The following is a 20,043-nucleotide window of genomic DNA, read 5'->3' as shown; positions in this document are numbered from 1 at the left end:
CCACGCTCTAACCAACTGAGCTAACCGGCCAGCTGATGTCAGGCTTTGATTTTGGTTATTGATTTTTTTCTTTGTGCTAATACTAGAAAAGATATTCTAGGAATTTGTTTCTCCTTTCAACATATAGTTGTGTGTTTCTGAAGTGCCAGCATTTTCTGTAGTGCTCTTTTATTACCTCATCCACAGAAGCTTTCAGTGAATTAATTACTTAAGTGTGTTGACTATTTTGTTTTATTTATTTTTTTAACTATGCATTGAAGAGTAATACTTTTCTAAAATAATCTACAAATAAAACAATGCATCCTTGTTGGGTTGTAATTTATATAGCATTCTGATGCAGTTATAGTAATTAGCCTTCTTCATGCCAGGGAGGGAAGGTTTCCACTATTTTGAAAAATATATCCTAGGAATGTGTGTCTCCTGCATTCTCATAGGATAAAGGGGACTTAAATAAGTTATGCAGCTCCTACAGTTCCTGCCATCAGAAATCACGGGGCCCCACACAGCAACATTTTCTGGGCCCCCCTCGCCACCCCTCCCTTAACCATCAGTATGATGGCCACACAAGATGCAAGCGTTAAAACATTAAGTGCCCCCCTACAAGTTAAAAAATAGAACTTTGGTGTCCAGGGCCCCCTACAAGTTTTGATGGTCAGGGCCTCCACAAATTAAAGAAAAAATTGGTGGCAAAGGACCCCCTACAAGTTTAAGAAAAAACATTGGTGGCTAGGGCCCCTACAAGTTATTAAAAAAACACATTTGTCCAAGGCCCCTACAAGTTATTAAAAAAAAACACATTTGTCCAGGGCAGGGCCCCTACAAGTTATTAAAAAAAACCATTTGGCCAGGGCAGGGCCCCTATAAATTATTTAAAAAAGCATTAGTGGCCAGGGCCCCTACAAGTTATTAAAAAAAATATTTTTCCAGGGCCCCTACAAGCAGGGCCGGATTTACATAGGCCCACTGCCATTTGTCGCCCCTGTCCCCTCCCCTTTATTCGTGCAAATTTTCATGGAGATTGTATCTCCTGTGCATCCCCAGTGTTTTCGAACCAATGTGGGTGTGGTTGAGCAGCATGCTGCCGCCCTAAAATCCTGCCGCCCTAGTATCCCGGGCCTAGGTGGCCTTCCCACAAATCCGGGCCTGCCTACAAGTTTAAAAAAAAAGAAAACTGCACTATCCTTAGCCAGGGAGCTCAGGTGTCGGTATCTTTAGTTTCCTATGCTCTGATTCACCAGTGAAATGTAAGTCACGGTAAAGCTGCATGGTGATTGGATAAAGTAGAGGGGAGGTTCAAACTTCACCTATCACCCATCCAAAGCAAGAAGCAGCCATTGAAACTCCACCCAACACTCCCTCAGCTCACTGATGGCAGGGGCTATGCAAGTAAGTGCAGCATGGCCGGGCCCCCCTTAGCTCCCCAAATCATCCGGGCCTGGGACAGTAGTCCCCCCTATCCCCCCCTGATGGCAGCCCTGGTTCCTGTGAACAGGTGAACACTGTGGGCACTTACAGTCTGAGGTGTGAACAATACAGGGTTTTACAGTTACAGTTTTACAGCCTGAATCTAATGTGTGAACAATGCAGGGGCCAGTTAATAACAATTCTAAAATATTTTAAAATTTACACAAAGACCATGTCTACATTAATGGTGGTAGCACACCAAAAAACCTAATGGTTGGTGCTCATTGATATCACTCATCCTTCATATGTGAAACACGTTCACTAAGTCATATTAAGACATACCATTAAATCCATATGCCTCCTCCTCGCCTGTGGATAACACAGCAACCCCTACCCCAGCACATGATTAAACATATTGGGGACCCCTAACAAGTATGTGTATATGCTAACAAACCCCCACCAGGTTCACCTCCCACAGGCAGAGTAAGGGCAGGCAGAGTATGGCACACACAGGAAGCATAGGGCAGGCAGAGTATGGTACACACAGGGAGCATAGAACAGACAAGTATGGCAAACACAGGGAGCATAGGGGAGGCAGAGTAGGACACACATATGGAGCATAGGACAGGCAGAGCATGGCACAGACAAGGAGCATAGGGCAGGCAGAGTATGGCACACACAGGAATAGTAGGGCAGGTAGAGTATGGCACACACACAGGGAACATAGGGCAGTTAGAGTATGACATACACAGGGAGCATAGAACAGGCAGAGTATGGCACACACAGGGAGCATAGGGCAGGTAGATGAACAGTTCATACTGTGCTACATACAGTGACACAATACTGGTGTCCCTCCAGCAGTTTGTATGAGTGTGAACAGGTGAACAATGTGGGCACTTTCAGTCTGGGTCTCAGGTGTGAACAGTACAATAGAGGTGTCACTGACATGAAAAATGCAGGGGGGGGGATTACATATGTGAATCTTACTCTCTGAATTTAAGATGTAAACAATTCAGGGACCAGTTCATCTCTGTATTGATAAATTTTAAATCTTACACAAGGTAAAAAGCCAGTTATACAGCACTGTCCTATGCACTCTTACTAGCTGCTGTTGTTACCTGTTACATGGGGTTAAAGCAGGAGATTAATGTATTATTGCTGGCTATGCTTAGTGTCAGACTGGGATTGCAGGGGTTAACCATCAAAGCATAGACCTTAAGCCTGCTCTCTAAACTATTGGAGGTGAACTTTGGTGAAGTTAGATGAAGAGAAAATTAACACTTTTTAGCATACCTCCCAACTGTCCCGTTTTCAGCCTCGCTTTTGACAGCTCAACCTGCAGTCACGCGTTTCTACTGGAAAGTCCCGATTTTCTCTGCACTGAACAGCTAAAAAAAGATACAATGTTTCTGACTTAATTGGCTTTTGGCAGAGAGCCCAGAACAGCCACAGCTGCAGATAAGATACTTTTGTAACAATTTTGAGATAAGCAAATAAGTAATTGTAACAATTTAGATAGCAGGTCCCTTGGGAGAAGTTCGACTCACAGCTTAAAGGGCAATTCACCTTCATTAGCAAAACTGTAATAACTGGAAAAAAAACACAGAAATATGCTCAAACTTTCATAACCTTTCAAATTTTGTACAACGAACATGGTAATTAGGGGTGTGGTCAAAACATTTCACCATGCTACACGCACCAAATTTCTTGTCCCTTATTTCCAAAATGTTGGGAGGTATGTTTTCAGTATTTATATTAGTAGCTTTGAGTGCGAAAGTAATGCATCTCTTTTCTTTATGTCTCCTGATAGAAGTAATGGAACAGATCATGACGTCAGTGTGTAAGAAGCGTAAAGGTACTTTCCATCGCAAAAAGATAAAAAAGAAAACTTGGAACAAAGCTCAGCCTTTCATCATTGAAGCTCCAGATAACTCTCACGCAGTTTATTGCACTATATGTGCAAAGCGTATAAATGTTACCCATAATCGCTCTACATCTGTGCATCTCCATATAATGTCTCAATTACATAGGAAAGCTCTAATTCAGTCGAAGGTGTTAAAGGGAAAGGTAAGCATTGTGTGGAAAAGTCAAGAAACATTTTGTACTGCAGATCAACCTGAATACTGTTTAAGCTGCTATTACTGAACACAATGATATATTACTCCTTTATAATAGAGTTTGTATGTAAAATTTTATATTACATTATATTTCATTTCTAAATGGCCTAATAAAGATAATTTGAACCTAACTTATTCATTTAAAGGGGATACCCACCTAAATAATGTTGTTTTTACGCAATGAAAGAAAATGTAATTCTTAGCAACTTTAAAATATAAACAGGTATGGGACCTGTTATCCAGAATGTTTGGGACCTGGGGCTTTCGGGATAATGGATCTTTCCGTAATTTGGATCTTCATATATTAGGTTTACTAGAAAATAATGTAAACATTAAATAAACCCAATAGGTTCTGCTTCCAATAAGGATTAATTATATGTTAATTAGGATCAAGTACAAGGTACTGCTTTATTATTACAGAGAAAAATGTGGATTATTTGGATAAATTGGAGTCTATGAGAGACAACCTTTCCATAATTCTGAGCTTTCCAGATAATGGGTTTCCAGATAATGGATCTCATGCCTGTAATATCAATTATAACGTTGTTAGTTATTTTGTATTGCAAAGGGTAATAAGATACTGCTTTCAATGGTCGTTACATTTTCAAATAACTTTACAATTATACCTTTTTATTTTTAAATTTTGGCTACTTTAAATATTATTTCTACACAGTATATTCTAGGAGTTGTTTTAGTATGACCACATGGACCATAATGCTGAAACAATCTACAGTCTGTCTTCTCTTCTTAGGGTTTTTTTTTTGTTGTTTTTGAATTATTTTGCTTTCTGTCTGGCAGCTCTGCAGGTGGCCTTTTAGGACTTATAAGGTTGCTAAGGTCCAATTTACCATAGCAGCCAGACAGTGGATTGAATGAAAGACTGAAATATGAATAGGAGAGGCCCTAAATAAATACGGTAGCACTAATAATAAAAAAAATAACAATACAGTTGTAGGCCCACAAAGTAATCATTTTTTGGCTGGTGGGGTCAGTAACCCCTAGTTGAAAACTAGAATTAGGCAGAAGAGGAGAAGCAGAGGAAGTAGATACTTAAATGTTAACTACCCCTCCAAGTCAGGTATTTTTAATTTGAGTTTACTGTCCAGTTTTAGTAAAAAGACTGGATTTTCTTTGGATTTTCTGTTTGGTATATTTCTGTAATGTAATGACTTTCAAGCCACTTACATTGAAGTGCTTGTCATACATTTCAATATGTTGCATGTGCCATTTGGGCAAGTTTATTAAGGCTGAATGTTTGGCTTGGCACAAAAAGGGATTACTGACTGCCTACAAATTCTTTTTTAGATGCTGATAACATTTGATGATATTGCTATCTATTTCTCAGAAGAGGAATGGAAAAGTTTAGAAGACAGACAGAAGGCACTGTACAAGGATGTGATGATAGAAAATTATCAGACCCTTCGCTTACTTGGTATAAAAGTTACAGACATGTCAACTCACCCTCATTTTTAGGGAGTCACTTTGATATGCCCCCATCACAGCCAGCCACCCACTGTCACAATTTCTACCTTAAATTTACTTACCTGGCCTACAGCCTACATCTTATGAAATAAGCAGAGCAGCAATTGTAGCTAATAGTATGACCTGGGATGTTTTTGGGCGTCACTTGGGTGGAACAGGGGCATGGGTAAAGCACACCCAATTTATTACCTAAAAAAATCCAAATTGCCTTTGGACCTATATTGGCAACCTTCAATAGATTCTAGTGGTAGCATATTATCTCTTCCTGCTAATTTGTTTTTCTAGACAAAACGAAATAATTTAATGTTAGTTCGTTCTCTATTTTATGCCGGCATGTGATTTGGAAAAGCTGTGCTAACTAACATTCCCCCCTTCTATTTTGGACTTCTTTATATTTAAGGAACTGGCACCATAATAGGCCAGTGAAAATAATAACAATGAAAACCATGCGTAATTTTGGCTATATCAGTTAATATTCTATACAATTGAATGTTTTTTTTTAATTGTATTCTAAATATTATTCAGGCTTCCTCGATTTTAAGCCTGAAATTATAACAGTTATTGAAGAAGGACAGGAGCCATATATTAAGAAAAATCAGAGGTCAATAAAAACCGTGGACACCATCAAAAGTAAGTGAGCTACTGGCTAAATTAAATACATGCTCCACTGTTTAAATGCTTTATCACAAACATTTGCTGCATTGTTTTTGTGAAAGAACAGCAGACAATCAGATAACGCAGAACATTTTGTTTGAAGAAACTCTTGATTATGTAGAGGGCAGCTATCGCTTCCATATCTAACTAATGTTGCAGCCTTTTCTTTTTAACTCTTTATGAACTGGGGCTGTTCTGTGATGTCTGCATGAGTGTGGCTGCATGCATAAGGGCCTTAAAGCTGGCACTAGCTCTAGGCAAAACCCTGGCTAGGTTGTGCTGCAATGAGTGACGGTAGGCTTGCTGTGCCAATCCATTGCTCTGGTGGGGTCAACAGGTGCCCTTTTCAATATAACTAATTTGTGATACATTTATTTTAATTTCCTAATTTTATTAAGGATATCCCAGAAAGATATTGCTCGTCAGTTTGACTTTTCTTGATCAAATTTGCAATTGATGTGCCTGTGTGTTAGACCAAAATAATCCCCTTGCCTGATTGGGCTTTAAGAATATCAGTCAGACTAGATGGAAAATCCAGTCAGTTAAAGACAGTCTCCTGCAGGGTTGGCATACAGTATATATAAAAAGCATTTTCTACTTAGACAATGGGTTAACCTTTTTGTTCTTTACCAGACTGTGATCCTGGGATGTCAAAGAACAGAGGAGAGACCCAATCACCAGAATACTCAGTGCAAGAAGAAAAACAAGAATTGAAGCACCAAGTAAAACCAAAGGACCTCATGCATAGAAAACCAGAGAAACGCTCAAGACTGCACAGAAGAATGTATATGTATAATGTTTGTGTTTGCTTATAGCTTAAATGCACTTATTATAAAAATAATGGCCACGAAGGTTAGAAATGTATGATTTATTAAAAATGAGTGCAGAAGTAAATGCATTTTTGTGTAAAAAGTTATATTCAGAATTTTCTTTATTACTTTTGAGTTAAGATTAATGCATATGTTTAGTCCAAGGCTATTCTGGTCCTGAAGTACAACGCGCAGTATCCTATGGGATCTTAAGGATGTATAGGTAAGTCTGGAGGGCAAGAGGTTGGTCGTTGTCACCTTAAGGGCAGAAACACACGGTCAGATTTGGGGAGATTGGTCACCCGGCGACAAATCTCCTCTTCTTCAAGGCAACTAATCCCCCTGAACTGCCTTCCTCCCGGGTAGAATGTTAATCATCGGCGGGATGACCATCAGAGCGTTTCGTTTTCCGAAGTCGGCCAAAGTTTCCTCGTGAGACGACTTCGGGCGACTTCGAAAAATGAAGTGCTTCAAGTGCCATCCTGCCAGAGATTTTTATTTTATATTTTCATTTGTTGCCGGGCGACCAATCCCCCCGAATTTGACAGTGTGTCTCTGCCCTAAAACTTTGGACTTTGAGAAAACAATTCAAGCAAAAACAAAACAATTTCTACAAAAAAGTAAAGTGCTGCACATGAATTTGTGTGTCATACAGACAGCACGTTTTCCAAGTCCAGCAGGAACAGGAGGGTTCATAGGCATGGTGCTTGCTGGGAAGACTATTGCAGACGCATGTATGCCTTAAAAGCTTTATGTAAATCTATTAAGAAGTCAATTATTATACTCATGATTTGTTTTTCCTTTGTATTCAAAAATACATTTTTGCTTGACTTTGCAGCGTTTCTGTTTTTTAAGATGCCATTCCCGTTGTAGTATGATCATCTCTTCTGGAGGCTTTAATACTTAAATAATAATAAACCTTTTTTGCTATCTCTAAAATTATTTTAAAATGCCCCCAGAATAGCATACCTTTCCCCCTGCATTCACATGTATTTTGTTTCTCTATTACAGCCAGTTCAACTGCAGCTCTTTTAGTTACTTCCTTGTCTAGTGTGAAGATCCATTCCCTTTTGCTTTCTGAGCACACCTTCTTTCTTTGACTGTGAATACCTCAAAGGAGGTGCCTAATGTACATGTCTGATTGATTTCCATTGGAGAAGAGAGAGAGGCAGTGAGCATGCCAAGTTGGCACCTCTTTAAAGTCTTAGAGCTGCTCTACTCTTTAACAGAGGAATAGTACAAAGTTATCACACTTGCAAACCCTGGCTCAGGCCCGGACTTGCAATCTGCCTCTTCGGGCATTTGCCCGAGGGGCCGCTCGATATTTTGTTTAAGTGGGCCGCTTCTCATCTAAAACACAGTGCTGATTGCCTCTGAAGTTTTTTCAGTGCATCCGGCAGGCTCTAGGACCGCTCCTCCGTCCTATCTCCCACCCTGGCTCTGCCCCTCCCACTCCTCTCCTTGGCTCTCGCGCTGCTGCTGCCTGCTGTGTGAGTGTCCCAGCTCAGCATGGAGTACACAGTGAGGTAATCAAGGCCCCTGCAGTGGGGCGGGGGCAGTCCAGTCCAGTCCTGTATGGGGGGGCAGTCCAGTCCTGAAGGGGGGGCAGTCCAGTCCTGAAAGGGGGGGGGCAGTCCAGTCCTGAAGGGGGGGGGGCAGTCCAGTCCTGAAGGGGGGGGCAGTCCAGTCCTGAAGGGGGGCAGTCCAGTCCTGAAGGGGGGGCAGTCCAGTCCTGAAGGGGGGGGGCAGTCCAGTCCTGAAGGGGGGGCAGTCCAGTCCTGAAGGGGGGGGCAGTCCAGTCCTGAAGGGGGGGGCAGTCCAGTCCTGAAGGGGGGCAGCCCAGTCCTGTAGGGGGGGGCAGGCCAGTCCAATGCCCAGGACCACCTTCGCATTGCAGAGTCACCAGGTGGCTTCTTTACACCACTGCTCAGTGCCCTGCTAGCAGCTCACACAACACCTATAATCTTCTAGCTCAGCCCAGGATACAAACAATGCACAGGAAAACTGGGGCTTCACTTATTATATATAATGTACCCCACTGTGTGCTTCCTGGCCCCACTCCCCCTGGGGACTTTAAGAGAGAATCTGTTCTATTAAAATATGTTTTCTTATGTATGGAGACACAATTTTATATCTATACTGTGTTCACTGTATCTTTATATTGAATATATTAAAAGATTTTTACATAACCCCACCCCACCTTTCTTTCCAGAGCTGGCAGTGTGTCTAGATTCTTGGTTTCCAAAAGCCAGAATGGAGAACATGTGGCTTTACTAATTATATATATAATGTACCACACTGTGTGCTGCCTGGACCCACTCCTGTTGCCTCCTATCCGTCACATTGTTCCTTGTGGCCCCTGGCACTCTATGCACATGCCCGCTTGGAGGTAGGGGTAACATGCTGCTTAGCTCAGGCTTTTACTGACTGCACAGCAAGGCCCTCTTTCCAGCTGATCCTACCGGGGACTGTCCCCTTCACCCAAGACACAAGCCAAGTAATTGTGAAGCAGAAGCAATGGCCAGGATGGAGGGTGAGCAACAATCTATGTGGGGCCTAGGGGAGGGATTAATAGCTACTGGCATGATGTTCCCCTGGGCACGTGAGAGTCAGCTGGGGTGGAATGTGCCACACTGAGTTCGGGGAGAGTTACTGGAGGTGAAAAGGCCAAGGAGAAAGGCCCTGACAGAAGCCTGCAGTTTTCTCTGCTAGACTTTCCCATGACTTACGTACTCTTATTGACAATTACAGGGTCTTTACTGAGTCCCATATTAATGGAGACTGTCCTGGGGCCCCTCTGAGTTGAAGTTATGGGTAGGACAAGTGGCAAATCTCCTAATGAGGTACAATGAGTGAGAAGCAAATACGCACAAAGACGCACTTACATGCAGAGTTTATAATAGCATATCAATACCTTTAAAGGGGTTGTTCACCTTTGCGATAACTTAAGGTGGCCATACACGGGCCGATAAAAGCTGCAGAGAGACCGAGTCGGCAGCTTATTGGCCCGTGTATGGGGCCCCCCAACGGGCTTCCCCGATCGTGATCTGGCCAGATCTTGATCGGATGGGACTAAAAATCCCGTCGGATCGCGGCCGCATCTGTTCGTTGATGCGGTCCCGCGATCCGACTGCCCGTTCCCATTCGCTAGGATTTGATCGTTGGGCCCTAGGGCCCACGATCGGATCATCCCGATATTGGCCACCTCAAGGTGGGCAAATCGGAGAGAGATCTGCTTGTTTGGCGACATCGTCAAACGAGCGGATCTCTCCGTGTATGGCCACACTTAGTATGCTGTAGAAAGTGATATTCTGAGACAATTTGCAATTGGTTTTCATTTTTTATTATTTGTGGTTTTTGAGTTATTTAGCTTTTTATTTCAGCAGCTCTTCAATTTGCATTTTAAGCAATCTAGTAACTAGGGTCCAAATTACCCTAGCAACCATGCATTGATTTGAATGAGAGAGTCTGAATAGAAGGATCAGCAATAAAAAGTAGCAATAACAATACATTTGTAGCCTTACAGAGTATTTGTTTTTTTAGAAGGGGTCAGTGACACCCATTTGAAAGCTGTAAAGAATCAGAAGAAAAAGACAAATAACTATAAATTTATAAAAAATAAATAATGAAAACCAATTGAAAAAGTTGCTTAGAATTAGTCATTCTATAACATAATGAAAGTTACCTTAAAGGTGAACCACCCCTTTAATAGCAGTGGAGATAATGGCTCCTCCTGGATAAAGTCTCACGTTTATTTTTGTGTTTTGTGAGGCGGGTCTTTTGAGACATTTCATTTAATTCCATTAATTAAAAATTACACTATAGTCCTAATGTTGCTTTACTGTAATATAAGGATATTAGAAGTCACTGAGGGGTTGTTCTGTGACCATATAAAGGCACAAGGCTGCAGGCTGAGTTATACAGGGAACTCTGAGTATCACTCATGTATTATAAGGGATAATGTACCCCCTACTGTAAATGATAAGGATATTAGAAGTCACTGAGGGGTTGTTCTGTGACCATATAAAGGCACAAGGCTGCAGGCTGAGTTATACAGGGAACTCATGTATTATAAGGCATAATGTACCCCCTACTGTAAATGATAAGGATATTAGAAGTCACTGAGGGGTTGTTATGTGACCATATAAAGGCACAAGGCTGCAGGCTGAGTTATACAGGGAACCCTGAGTATCACTCGTATTATAAGGGATAATGTACCCTCTACTGTAAATGAAAAGGATATTAGAAGTCACAGAGGGGTTGTTCTGTGACCATATAAAGGCACAAGGCTGCAGGCTGAGTTATAGAGGGAACTCTTGAGTATCACTCATGTATTATAAGGCATAATGTACCCCCTACTGTAAATGATAAGGATATTAGAAGTCACTGAGGGGTTGTTATGTGACCATATAAAGGCACATGGCTGCAGAATCTTTCACATATTTTACATTAATTACACTTAAGTGAGAAACCAGCTCTATATGCATATATTTTTTTGCAGTTTTACCCCAATATATGAGTGGATGTGTACAAGATCATCACACGTTTACATGGGGGCTGCTTAGATTTTTTTGCCCAGGCTGCTTTTTACTCCCAGTCCGGCCTTGCCCTGGCTCTCTGGGAAAAGACAACCCGGTGCACGGTGAAGGAGGCCTCTCGGCAACCTCAATTTTAGCCACAAAGAAGAATTTCACATGACAAAGGATTTTACCCTGAAACGTTGCACCTTTGCAAAATAAACTCAGCAAGGGCTTGTACCTGCTTGAATGAACCTTTGAGTGCCAGTGAAATTCTTCTTTGCTACTCTTTAACAGATCACTAGATTCAGCATACCTTGCTTTCTAGAAGATTCTTTTTACTTTGGGAACATTATGACATCACTGGGGAATGGTTGGTGCAGTGGCGTAACTGGACCCTTAAGGGCCCTGGTACGTAAATTTACAACTGGGCCCCCTACGTGACACCGACCCCCCCCCCTGTCGTGCATTGGACTGGAAACATTCTCCCATAGACTCCATTATAATCAAATAATTCAACTTTTTAAAAATGATTTCCCTTTTCTCTGTTATAATAAAACAGTAGCTTGTACCTGGAAAACCCCAGGTCCTGAGCATTCTGGATAACAGGTTCCATACCTGTAAGGATATAAGCACAGAAGTCTGAAATACAGTTTTTGCTGTGTACATGAAAAGGGTTAATCAGTGCAGTATTAAAGGGGTTGTTTATCTTTACAACTTTGCAATTGTTTTTTTTTTTTCTTTTTTTTTTGCGGTTTGCATTATTTAGCTTTTTATTCAGCAGCTCTCCAGTTTGCAATTTCAGCAGTCTGGTTGCTAGTGTCCAAATTACCCTAACAACTATGAATTGATTTGAATGAATTATTGGAATATGAATTGCAGACAGCCTGAATAAAAAAAAAAAACAAGTACCAATAACAATAAATGTATAGCCTTACAAATCATTGTACAGTTTAGATGGGCTCAGTGATCCCCATTTGAACAAAATACAGAGAGGAGGCAACTCCCTTAAAGTAAAATGAGGGGTGCTAATCCATAGGGGACTCCCCATAAGGGTCTCCAAATAATGTTAAGAATACTGAGAGCAATGGATAGCACACCCAATTTGAAAAAATAATAGAAAATGTATTACAAAAAAGAAAAGAAAAATTACAAAAGTAATACAAAAATTATAAATAATATAACAGAGAGCCCAACGCGTTTCGACCTTAAGGGTCTTCCTCAGGGGCAAAAATGAACAAAAAATCAAATAGGCTGCCTTTTTGATTTTTTGTTCATTTCTGCCCCTGAGGAAGACACTTAAGGTCGAAACTCGTTGGGCTCTCTGTTATATTATTTATAATTTTTGTATTACTTTTGTAATTTTTCTTTTTTGTAATAAATTTGTAACACTTTTTTTCAAATTGGGTGTGCTATCCATTTTTCTCAGTATCCCCATTTGAAAGCTGGAAAAAAGAAATGAATAAATATTAAAAGGAAAAAAATGAAGACCAATTGAAATGTTGGTTAGAATTTACCATTTTATAACATACTAAAAGTTAACCTGAAGGTGAACCACCCCTTTAATGTTACACTATGGGGGGCACGTACAAGGCCTCTCTGACAATTACATTACATGCACAACCTAGAGCAATAGGTGAATATCTTAGACCTTTTAAGTTCACTAACAACATTAACAGAGAACTGGAGGACATCATAACAATAATAAATAAATGTTGGTGTAAAATTAGAGAAAACAGAATATAAAATCAAGGAAAAGCAATGCATTTTTTCAGACTGAGGGGACTGGGATTGTTTTATGGTATCTCTCTGTACAGACTATGAGTAAACTTAGGGGACTGTTCCTGCTGAATTGTGCTTAGTACAGGGCAATACCTATGCTGCCGTCATTCTAAGGGATCTCTCTGTAAAGGCTATGAGCAAACTTAGGGGGCTGTTACTGCAGAAATTAGAACGTGCCCACTTTGAATATGTAGATAGCTAAGCATCTCTTTTAGCTCTTTCTAAAGTATCTCAGTGTTCTGAAAAAAAGCCACTGATGCAGTTTCATTTATAATGCCCATAAAACACTTAGCAGAATGAATGCAGTAGCAATTCCATGTAAAATACCCCCCAGAATTCATAACAGGATGGCACAGTGGCCATTCTATGTATAAAACCCCCAGAACTCATAGCAAGATGACACATGGTAATTCCATGTATAAATACTCCCAGAACTCCTAGCAAGATGGCACTATGGCAGATTAATAGCTAGTAACAAAAACAGTCCAAGTCCTTACCAGCACTTGGCTCTTCTGCTTCTCTGTTCCTACCCCCCTCCCCTTGCTCTCCCCGATGCAGCCTGGACATAGGAAATTTAAAAAGCCCTGTGATTAGAGCCAGACCAGAGCTGCCAGAGAGGGGAGAGCAAGATAAACATTTTCTTAGGGCTCTTCCTAATGAAACTGGTAGTGGAGAAAGCGGCAGAAATACCTGCACAACCCCGGCCCGGCACCTCTCCATTCACTTATTGCTTATTAAGTTATTATTTATTTCCCACAGAGCGCCCACACTACACTCCAGAATACCAGGTCTCTAGCTAGACTGGAAGCTCTGGGCACTACGTGACAGCAGTCATGTGACTGCCTGATGTAACGCTGACATCACGCCTCCTTTTCTCTGCATGGAAACTAGACAGCACCATGCTCAGACTGCCTTTCACTCAGCTGCTGCTACCGCCATCGCCACTGCTGGTTTCATTGCAAGTAATGGCCGGGCTGCACCAGGTCTGTCTGGCAGCTCAGACACTTGCCCGAAGTCCCGTGCATGGAGACCCCTGGCTAGGCTATACGCTCCGTAACGTAACCCCACCCCCCTCTGTGGCAATTTACTTTGCAGCTGTAGCCGACTTCAGCCAGCTACAGCGTGTTGCGATCAGCGGGGGGGCCCTGCGGGGGGTGCGGGCCCTGCTCCCCCGGTAGTTACGCCACTGGTTTGGTGGAAGCAGAAAAAAATTAAATTATGCAAATATATCTTCAGCATAAACAGCCACACAATTTTGCATATAGAAATACATAATATACTGGAACAGTCAAGGGTTAAAATGGGCATCTCTTTTAGCAGTAGCATATGGGATACACAGAATAAATTATGGAGTACTTGATGTGTGCTACATTATTAGTATTAGAACCAAAAATAATGAACCCACACCAGATGGCAATAGTTAAAGTAGCGTGTATTTCTGCATCAACATTGCTCCCCTTTTATGTTCAGTGTATACTTCATTTTAGCAGAGATACTGTTCTTAATAAAATTACCAGATAAATAAATAAAGAGTTCAGGCATGAGATCAATTACCCAGAAAGTTAAAACTACAGGAATGGCCACATACAGGACATTACAGAAAACCTCTTAGCTGGGTCCCAAATATTCCAGATAATACTCCTATACCTGTGTAAGAGTATTTTCTCCATCCCAAGCCAGGTTTACCACAGACAAGGCTGATATATTTGATTTCTGCCAAATATTGTTTGATATGGAATAAGGACAGTGTAGGGCAATGACATTGCTTGTGAGAAATAGCATGAAAGTTAATGAATCAATTAATATTTTAAGCATATCTGAGCATGCACTGAGGCCAAGTTAAAATTGATTGTTTAATATTTCATATCATATTTAATAGTGGTGGATGTCGTATCCATTTGTTTGGATAAGCCTAGCATTTCTGAAACAGTTCCATGTTAGTTCTCTAAAGTCAGAATTAGTGATGTGTGGGCCAGCCATGGCAAAAAATCTTTGGGTCGGGTCTCCTTTCTGCTCTTCTCACCCACGACTTAAAATGCCAGTTTCTGGCTTCTGTTCCCTGAATTAAAAAAATGCCCACATGCCCCGCCCCTTTTATGGGGGTTGGCCCAGGTCTAGATAGAGGCGACGGAGTGGGCCGGATTCGGGTCGGGAGGGGGCCGGATTCGGGTCGGGAGGGGGCAGGTTAGGGTTGGGATGCAGGTCAAGATAAATTCAACCCACACATCACTAGTCTGAATATAATTAATTTTATGGTTATATATAAACCACAGTGTAATAAAATGTTGGGGCTATTGAGTAATGAAAGTCTGGGGCACTCAACATGTTACAATATAAATATATAGCAATATATATTTATGTGTGTTTCAATGAGTTGCACTCCCTTTGCCACAAAATAAGATGCCCAGGTGCTATTAAATGTAAAATATGGTGATAAAATGATACTGCACTCAGCAGGTCTCTTTGTATATCAAAAACATTATTATTAGTCCATGTGAAAATGCAATAGGCACAAGATTATTTTTCTATGGAAGGTTGTTTGTACACATGTCCAGAAGAAGGTCATAGTTTTGTAACCAGTTGCTTCAGTTGCATAACTGTTCACATAACGCTGTGCAAATATGCTGGTTTTATGATGCTCATAAAACTATTTGCCTTGCCTAGGTCTATTGCTAGGTTCATTCAGTTAGTTCATTCAGTTAGTGAAAAATAAACTCTTACTAGAAAACTAGGGGCTGCATTCTTTGGTCAGATGAATTCAAAAAGCCACTAATGTTTTGTTTTACCATGACAGAGTAAGTGGTGGATATAGAGGATGAAAAGCAAACGTCAGTATAAGAGCTCTTACACACTGGCGGTTTTTCCTGTGCTCCCCTGCATTGCACTTTCTTTTGTTCAGCCACAGGGGAGCACAGGACTAGACACACTCAATTATTGTGAAGGGGGCTGTACTCAGGTGAAATGCAACATGATGCGTCCCACTTGCGTTGGGCGCTTACATGCATCTATGTGAGTAAAGCCCCCTTCACAATAATTGAGTGCGTCTACCCCTGCGGCTGAACAGAAGAAATCGCAACGCAGGGAGCGCAGGAAAAAAATCCTGTGTGTAAGAGCCCTTAGAGAGGTTACCATATGCTTATAAGAAATGTAACCAAAGACTTCTTGTAGTGTGGTGCCCTGAAGTGCTCTGACATACGCCACTGATTGATCCATGAAAAACAAAGTTAATTGTTACTATGACCCTGACTGTGCCAAGAGTTGTCCAGTAAGGAGTTAACCTGCCTTCTTTGCTATCTAAAAGAATCAATACAAATAAACCTCAAAGCCTATAAATATGTCACGTTTTATTTTCCAGAAGTCATCCAATTAAACTAGGGTATTCTCTGCTGAGTACATTGGGCAGTCAGTAGCGATGATTTGTTGCAGGGACACTTGAGAATTGCAATTACATTTTACAATCACAGTCAGTCAAAGGCAATGTGGAAGTGGAATCTTCTTAATGAACATATAAGAAAACCACAGAACTCTCTTAAATTAAATTACACAAGTCCAGTGGATGTGCTAAAGCAGGGGTCCCCAACCTTTTTTACCTGTGAGCCACATTCAAATGTAAAAAGAGTTGGGGAGCAATACAAGCATGAAAAAGTCCCTTAGGGTGCCAAATAAGGGCTGTGATTGGCTATTTGGTAGCTATTGGCTATACTGGCAGCCTACAAGAGGCTTTACTTGCCACTATACTTCGTTTTTATGCAATTAAAACTTGCTTTCAAGCTCGGAATTCAAAAATAAGCACCTGCTTTGAGGACCCTGAGAGCAACATCCAAGTGGTTGGAGAGCAACATGTTGCTCGCGAGCTACTGGTTGGGGATCACTGTGCTAAAGCATGGATTAATCTCTGGAAACCCACATTCATTTGAAGTAGCACCGTCCTGCAGGATTACACAAAGAGGCCATTTCCTTTGAAATGTTACAGTATCAGCCAGAGACCAGTTAATACTGTCAACAACAAAGGGACCACAGCAGAGTTTCAGGGGCCACTAGAGACCTAGTTTGAGGCTGAACTAGGAAACAGGCAGGCATAAAGCAAAAAGAAATGTAAAGACAGGTTTAACAGAAGGTAGGCACTACTGAAACACTGTCAGATAACAAAGAAAGGATCGGGATAAGTGCTGACACAAACAGGGTTAATAGGCAAGCAGGCTTACAGGTAGGCAAGTCAGAGTAAAGTCCAAAACTCAGTACACATGGAGGTTAAGGTACAACTCCAATGTCCAGGAAATAGTCAAAAACAGGCAAGAGTCAGGGCAGGCCAAGGTCAATACTGGAAGAACAGGATCAGAAAAAACAACTCACGAATAAAAAAAGGGGTCATTACCAGCTAGATACTCCATAGAACTGATTTTTGAAAACTGGACATGACCTGAGGCCGCAACCTGCATTTTTGCCCACTTGGACACTCTACCTTACCCGTAACTGCCTTATCCGCAATCTGATCTACAACCCACTGACCACCGTTAAGCAGGAAGTTTATGCAAACTGCTGTTGATGCAAACTGGAAGTGACATCATCAAAAATGGGTGGGGGCAGAAAAAACATTTAAAAATGTTTAAAGTAAAATAGAGCTGATATGCTATAGGTTAAAATATATAGATGAAAATCCTACCCACAACCACACTTTTTTTTGCTGGCACCCAACTTGCTGCAGGACTTTACCACCAGCAAGGTAGACAATAAGGAACTGCCAATGGTGGCATTTTGGATGGGATTTTTATATCACTCTGGAAAGCACTTTATTTAAATCTTGTTTCTTTCTGTGTGGTAATTCACAATCACAGCAAGTAAGCAGCAATCATTTTGTGCACACTGTTATTAAGGCAAGCTTTGCATCATCTCAAACTCTTGTGCACCAGAATGGGGGACCTGATGCCCATCCCATGCAATGGTTACACAATTACATAGTAAGGAGGGAGGGCTACACAGTTAGATAGTAAGGAGGGAGGGCTATACAGTTAGAGGGGGATGACAGGGATACTGTGATATCTTGGTAGTGCAGAATGTAAAGTGAAAGCTGGAGATATTGAAATAACTTTATTACAGATATGGGTGTTTTAATAAAGAATTTTAGTTGCATGTTTAATTTGAAAAGGATTTGTATTATACAGGGTTTTGTGTCTGGGTGATAGGTCCCCTTTAACTGAATTTTTTAAAAAAAAAACTCTTGTAAAGCCAAGGATACTCAGGCCGGCCAGGTGCCCTAGGCAAACTGGCCGGTCCTGGAGTTTTTGCGAGTGCATGCACGAATCAATGCGCGCATGTGCGAATCAATGCGTACATGCATGGAAGCACTAATAGATGGGAAAACGCACAGTCAGGGAGAGAGTGGACCGGACATGGGGTAGGTGACAGAAAAGGGACGTGCCTGGTGCCCCTCCCCCCAGCTTTGTGCCCTAGGCATGTGCCTACTCTGTCTACCCTTAGTTACGGCCCTGACGCTACAGCTAGATATAGTTTCAGGGCAGATTCAGACTGTATAATTATTTAGTCAAGTCTACAAGAACCAGCATCTAGATTTTTTGTCTCTATACATCTGTGTGTGAGTAGTTATATTGGCAATATACCACTGTCCAGTGACAATATATATATATAATATACAGTCTGGTCATTTCCCTATGGGACCAGACTGTAAATTATATTCTTATAAACGGTGCGTTCTGATGTCAGAGCGTGCCATTTATAACAGGGGCCCCTGGCCACCGAATTTGACGCCGCATGTCCGAATTAGATGCCACCACATTTGAATTGAATGTCGGCGCACCCGAATTGGACGCTGGTGACCAGAATTGGACGCCGACCCCTCCAATCCACCCCCCTCCCGACATTTCACACAAAATGTAGATTATAATGCATAATGTACCCCCTAATGAAATGTATAAAGATATTAGAAGTGACCTCGGAGTTATGTGACCTGTATAAAAGCTTTTATATGGTCACATAACTCCTCGGTGACATAATATCTTTATAATACACAAAAGCCATGAATATCTTGTAAATTATATCCTTATAAACGGTGAGTTCTGATGTCATTTCAGTCACATGACTCATTGAAATTTGTGTATTATAATAAATAAAGTACCCCCAGTTGTAAAATATGAGGATATTAGAAGTTACCTCGGAGTTCCATGACCTGTATAAAAACACTCGGCCTTCGGCCTCGTGTTTTTATATGGTCATGAAACTCCTCGGTAACTTATAATATCCTTATATTTTACAAGAGGGGGTACTTTATTCACTATATAAATTACAGTAGGGGGTACATTATCCACTATATAACTTGTACCTCTGTCTTCATGTGGATGACGCATGCCTCTAACTACAGTAGCTTCTGCACTTTGTAAATATTCAAAATAAGGCATGTCTGTGAATACAATTATTTGGTAGTGGATATCTGCCAAAGGCATTTTGTCATGCCCACGGGGTGAAAAGACAATCAACAATAGATGAAACAACTGTGGTCTGGGTCAGTTCACATAGTTATTTGATTGGGCTTGCTGCACACACATAGCCCTAGAATGCAATCTATTGTAATTAATTCATTGTTTAACGTTACTTAAAACCACTCAGAAGTACAACCTAAATACCCATCGGGATAAAAGATGCAGATATAGGATTTGTTATCCTGGCAACCGTTATGGAGAATGCTCCTAATTCTAGAAAGGCCATCTCCCATAGACTCCATTTTAATTTAATATTTTTTTTTTCAAATGATTTCCTTTTTCTCTGTAATAAAAAAACAGGGCCCTGTACTTGATAAGTACCCAAATAAGATATGATCAATCCTTGTTGGAGACAAAACAATCCTATTGGGTTTATTTATCCAGAGAACCCCAGATCCCAAGCATTCTGGATAACAGGTCCCATACCTTTCTATAGCTGCATTTTAAGCAGAATCAATATACAGTGAAACCTTAACTTGGCATCCCCTGATTTTAGGTTTTCTCTCATTTCCCATTTTGATCCCACCGATATATATAATACAGTAAATAATGCATTTCCCTAATTTTCATGCCTCTTGATCTGACACCATTTTTACTGGTTTCCTGAAAAAACGTAACATGGGGTTCCAGTGTACTGTTAGCTGCATTTCAGCAGAGAAACAGGCTTTAATTTTATAAATCCAATAAAAACATAACCCCAGTTGACAGGAATACACATTTAAGATGCTGGTTTATGCATATTTTTACTACATGTGAACGTGGTGCAGGTTTGTCTCAGCTCCCC

The 20,043-nt window shown here is 41.1% G+C and overlaps 1 protein-coding gene and 1 non-coding gene across 4 annotated transcripts in view; one reads left to right on the top strand and one right to left on the bottom strand.

Annotated features, from left to right (window-relative positions):
• Positions 1-30, bottom strand: part of trnai-aau — a 74-nt gene extending 44 nt beyond the window's left edge. Inside the window, exon 1 of the tRNA in view lies at positions 1-30. This exon is cut by the window's left edge and continues 44 nt beyond it. This is a non-coding gene — a tRNA (tRNA-Ile).
• The window catches only part of LOC108711339 (zinc finger protein 789), a 23,901-nt gene extending 16,598 nt beyond the window's left edge, over positions 1-7,303 (top strand). For 2 of the 3 annotated variants that reach the window (XM_018252979.2, XM_018252980.2), the window contains exons 2-5: positions 3,215-3,471; positions 4,827-4,953; positions 5,529-5,633; positions 6,291-7,303. In XM_018252979.2, the coding sequence (XP_018108468.1) occupies positions 3,220-3,471; positions 4,827-4,953; positions 5,529-5,633; positions 6,291-6,472 (666 nt within the window). In that variant the 5' untranslated portion in view covers positions 3,215-3,219 and the 3' untranslated portion in view covers positions 6,473-7,303. The remainder of the gene's footprint in view (positions 1-3,214; positions 3,472-4,826; positions 4,954-5,528; positions 5,634-6,290) is intronic. The other variant, XM_041586724.1, reaches the window with a different exon arrangement.
• Positions 7,304-20,043: the final 12,740 nt, after the last annotated feature.

This window comes from Xenopus laevis, chromosome 3L, assembly GCF_017654675.1.
Source record: "Xenopus laevis strain J_2021 chromosome 3L, Xenopus_laevis_v10.1, whole genome shotgun sequence".
In the NCBI taxonomy this organism is placed as follows: Eukaryota; Metazoa; Chordata; class Amphibia; order Anura; family Pipidae; genus Xenopus; species Xenopus laevis.
Note: the sequence above shows the minus strand (reverse complement) of the source record. Positions and strands in the feature narration are given on the sequence as shown.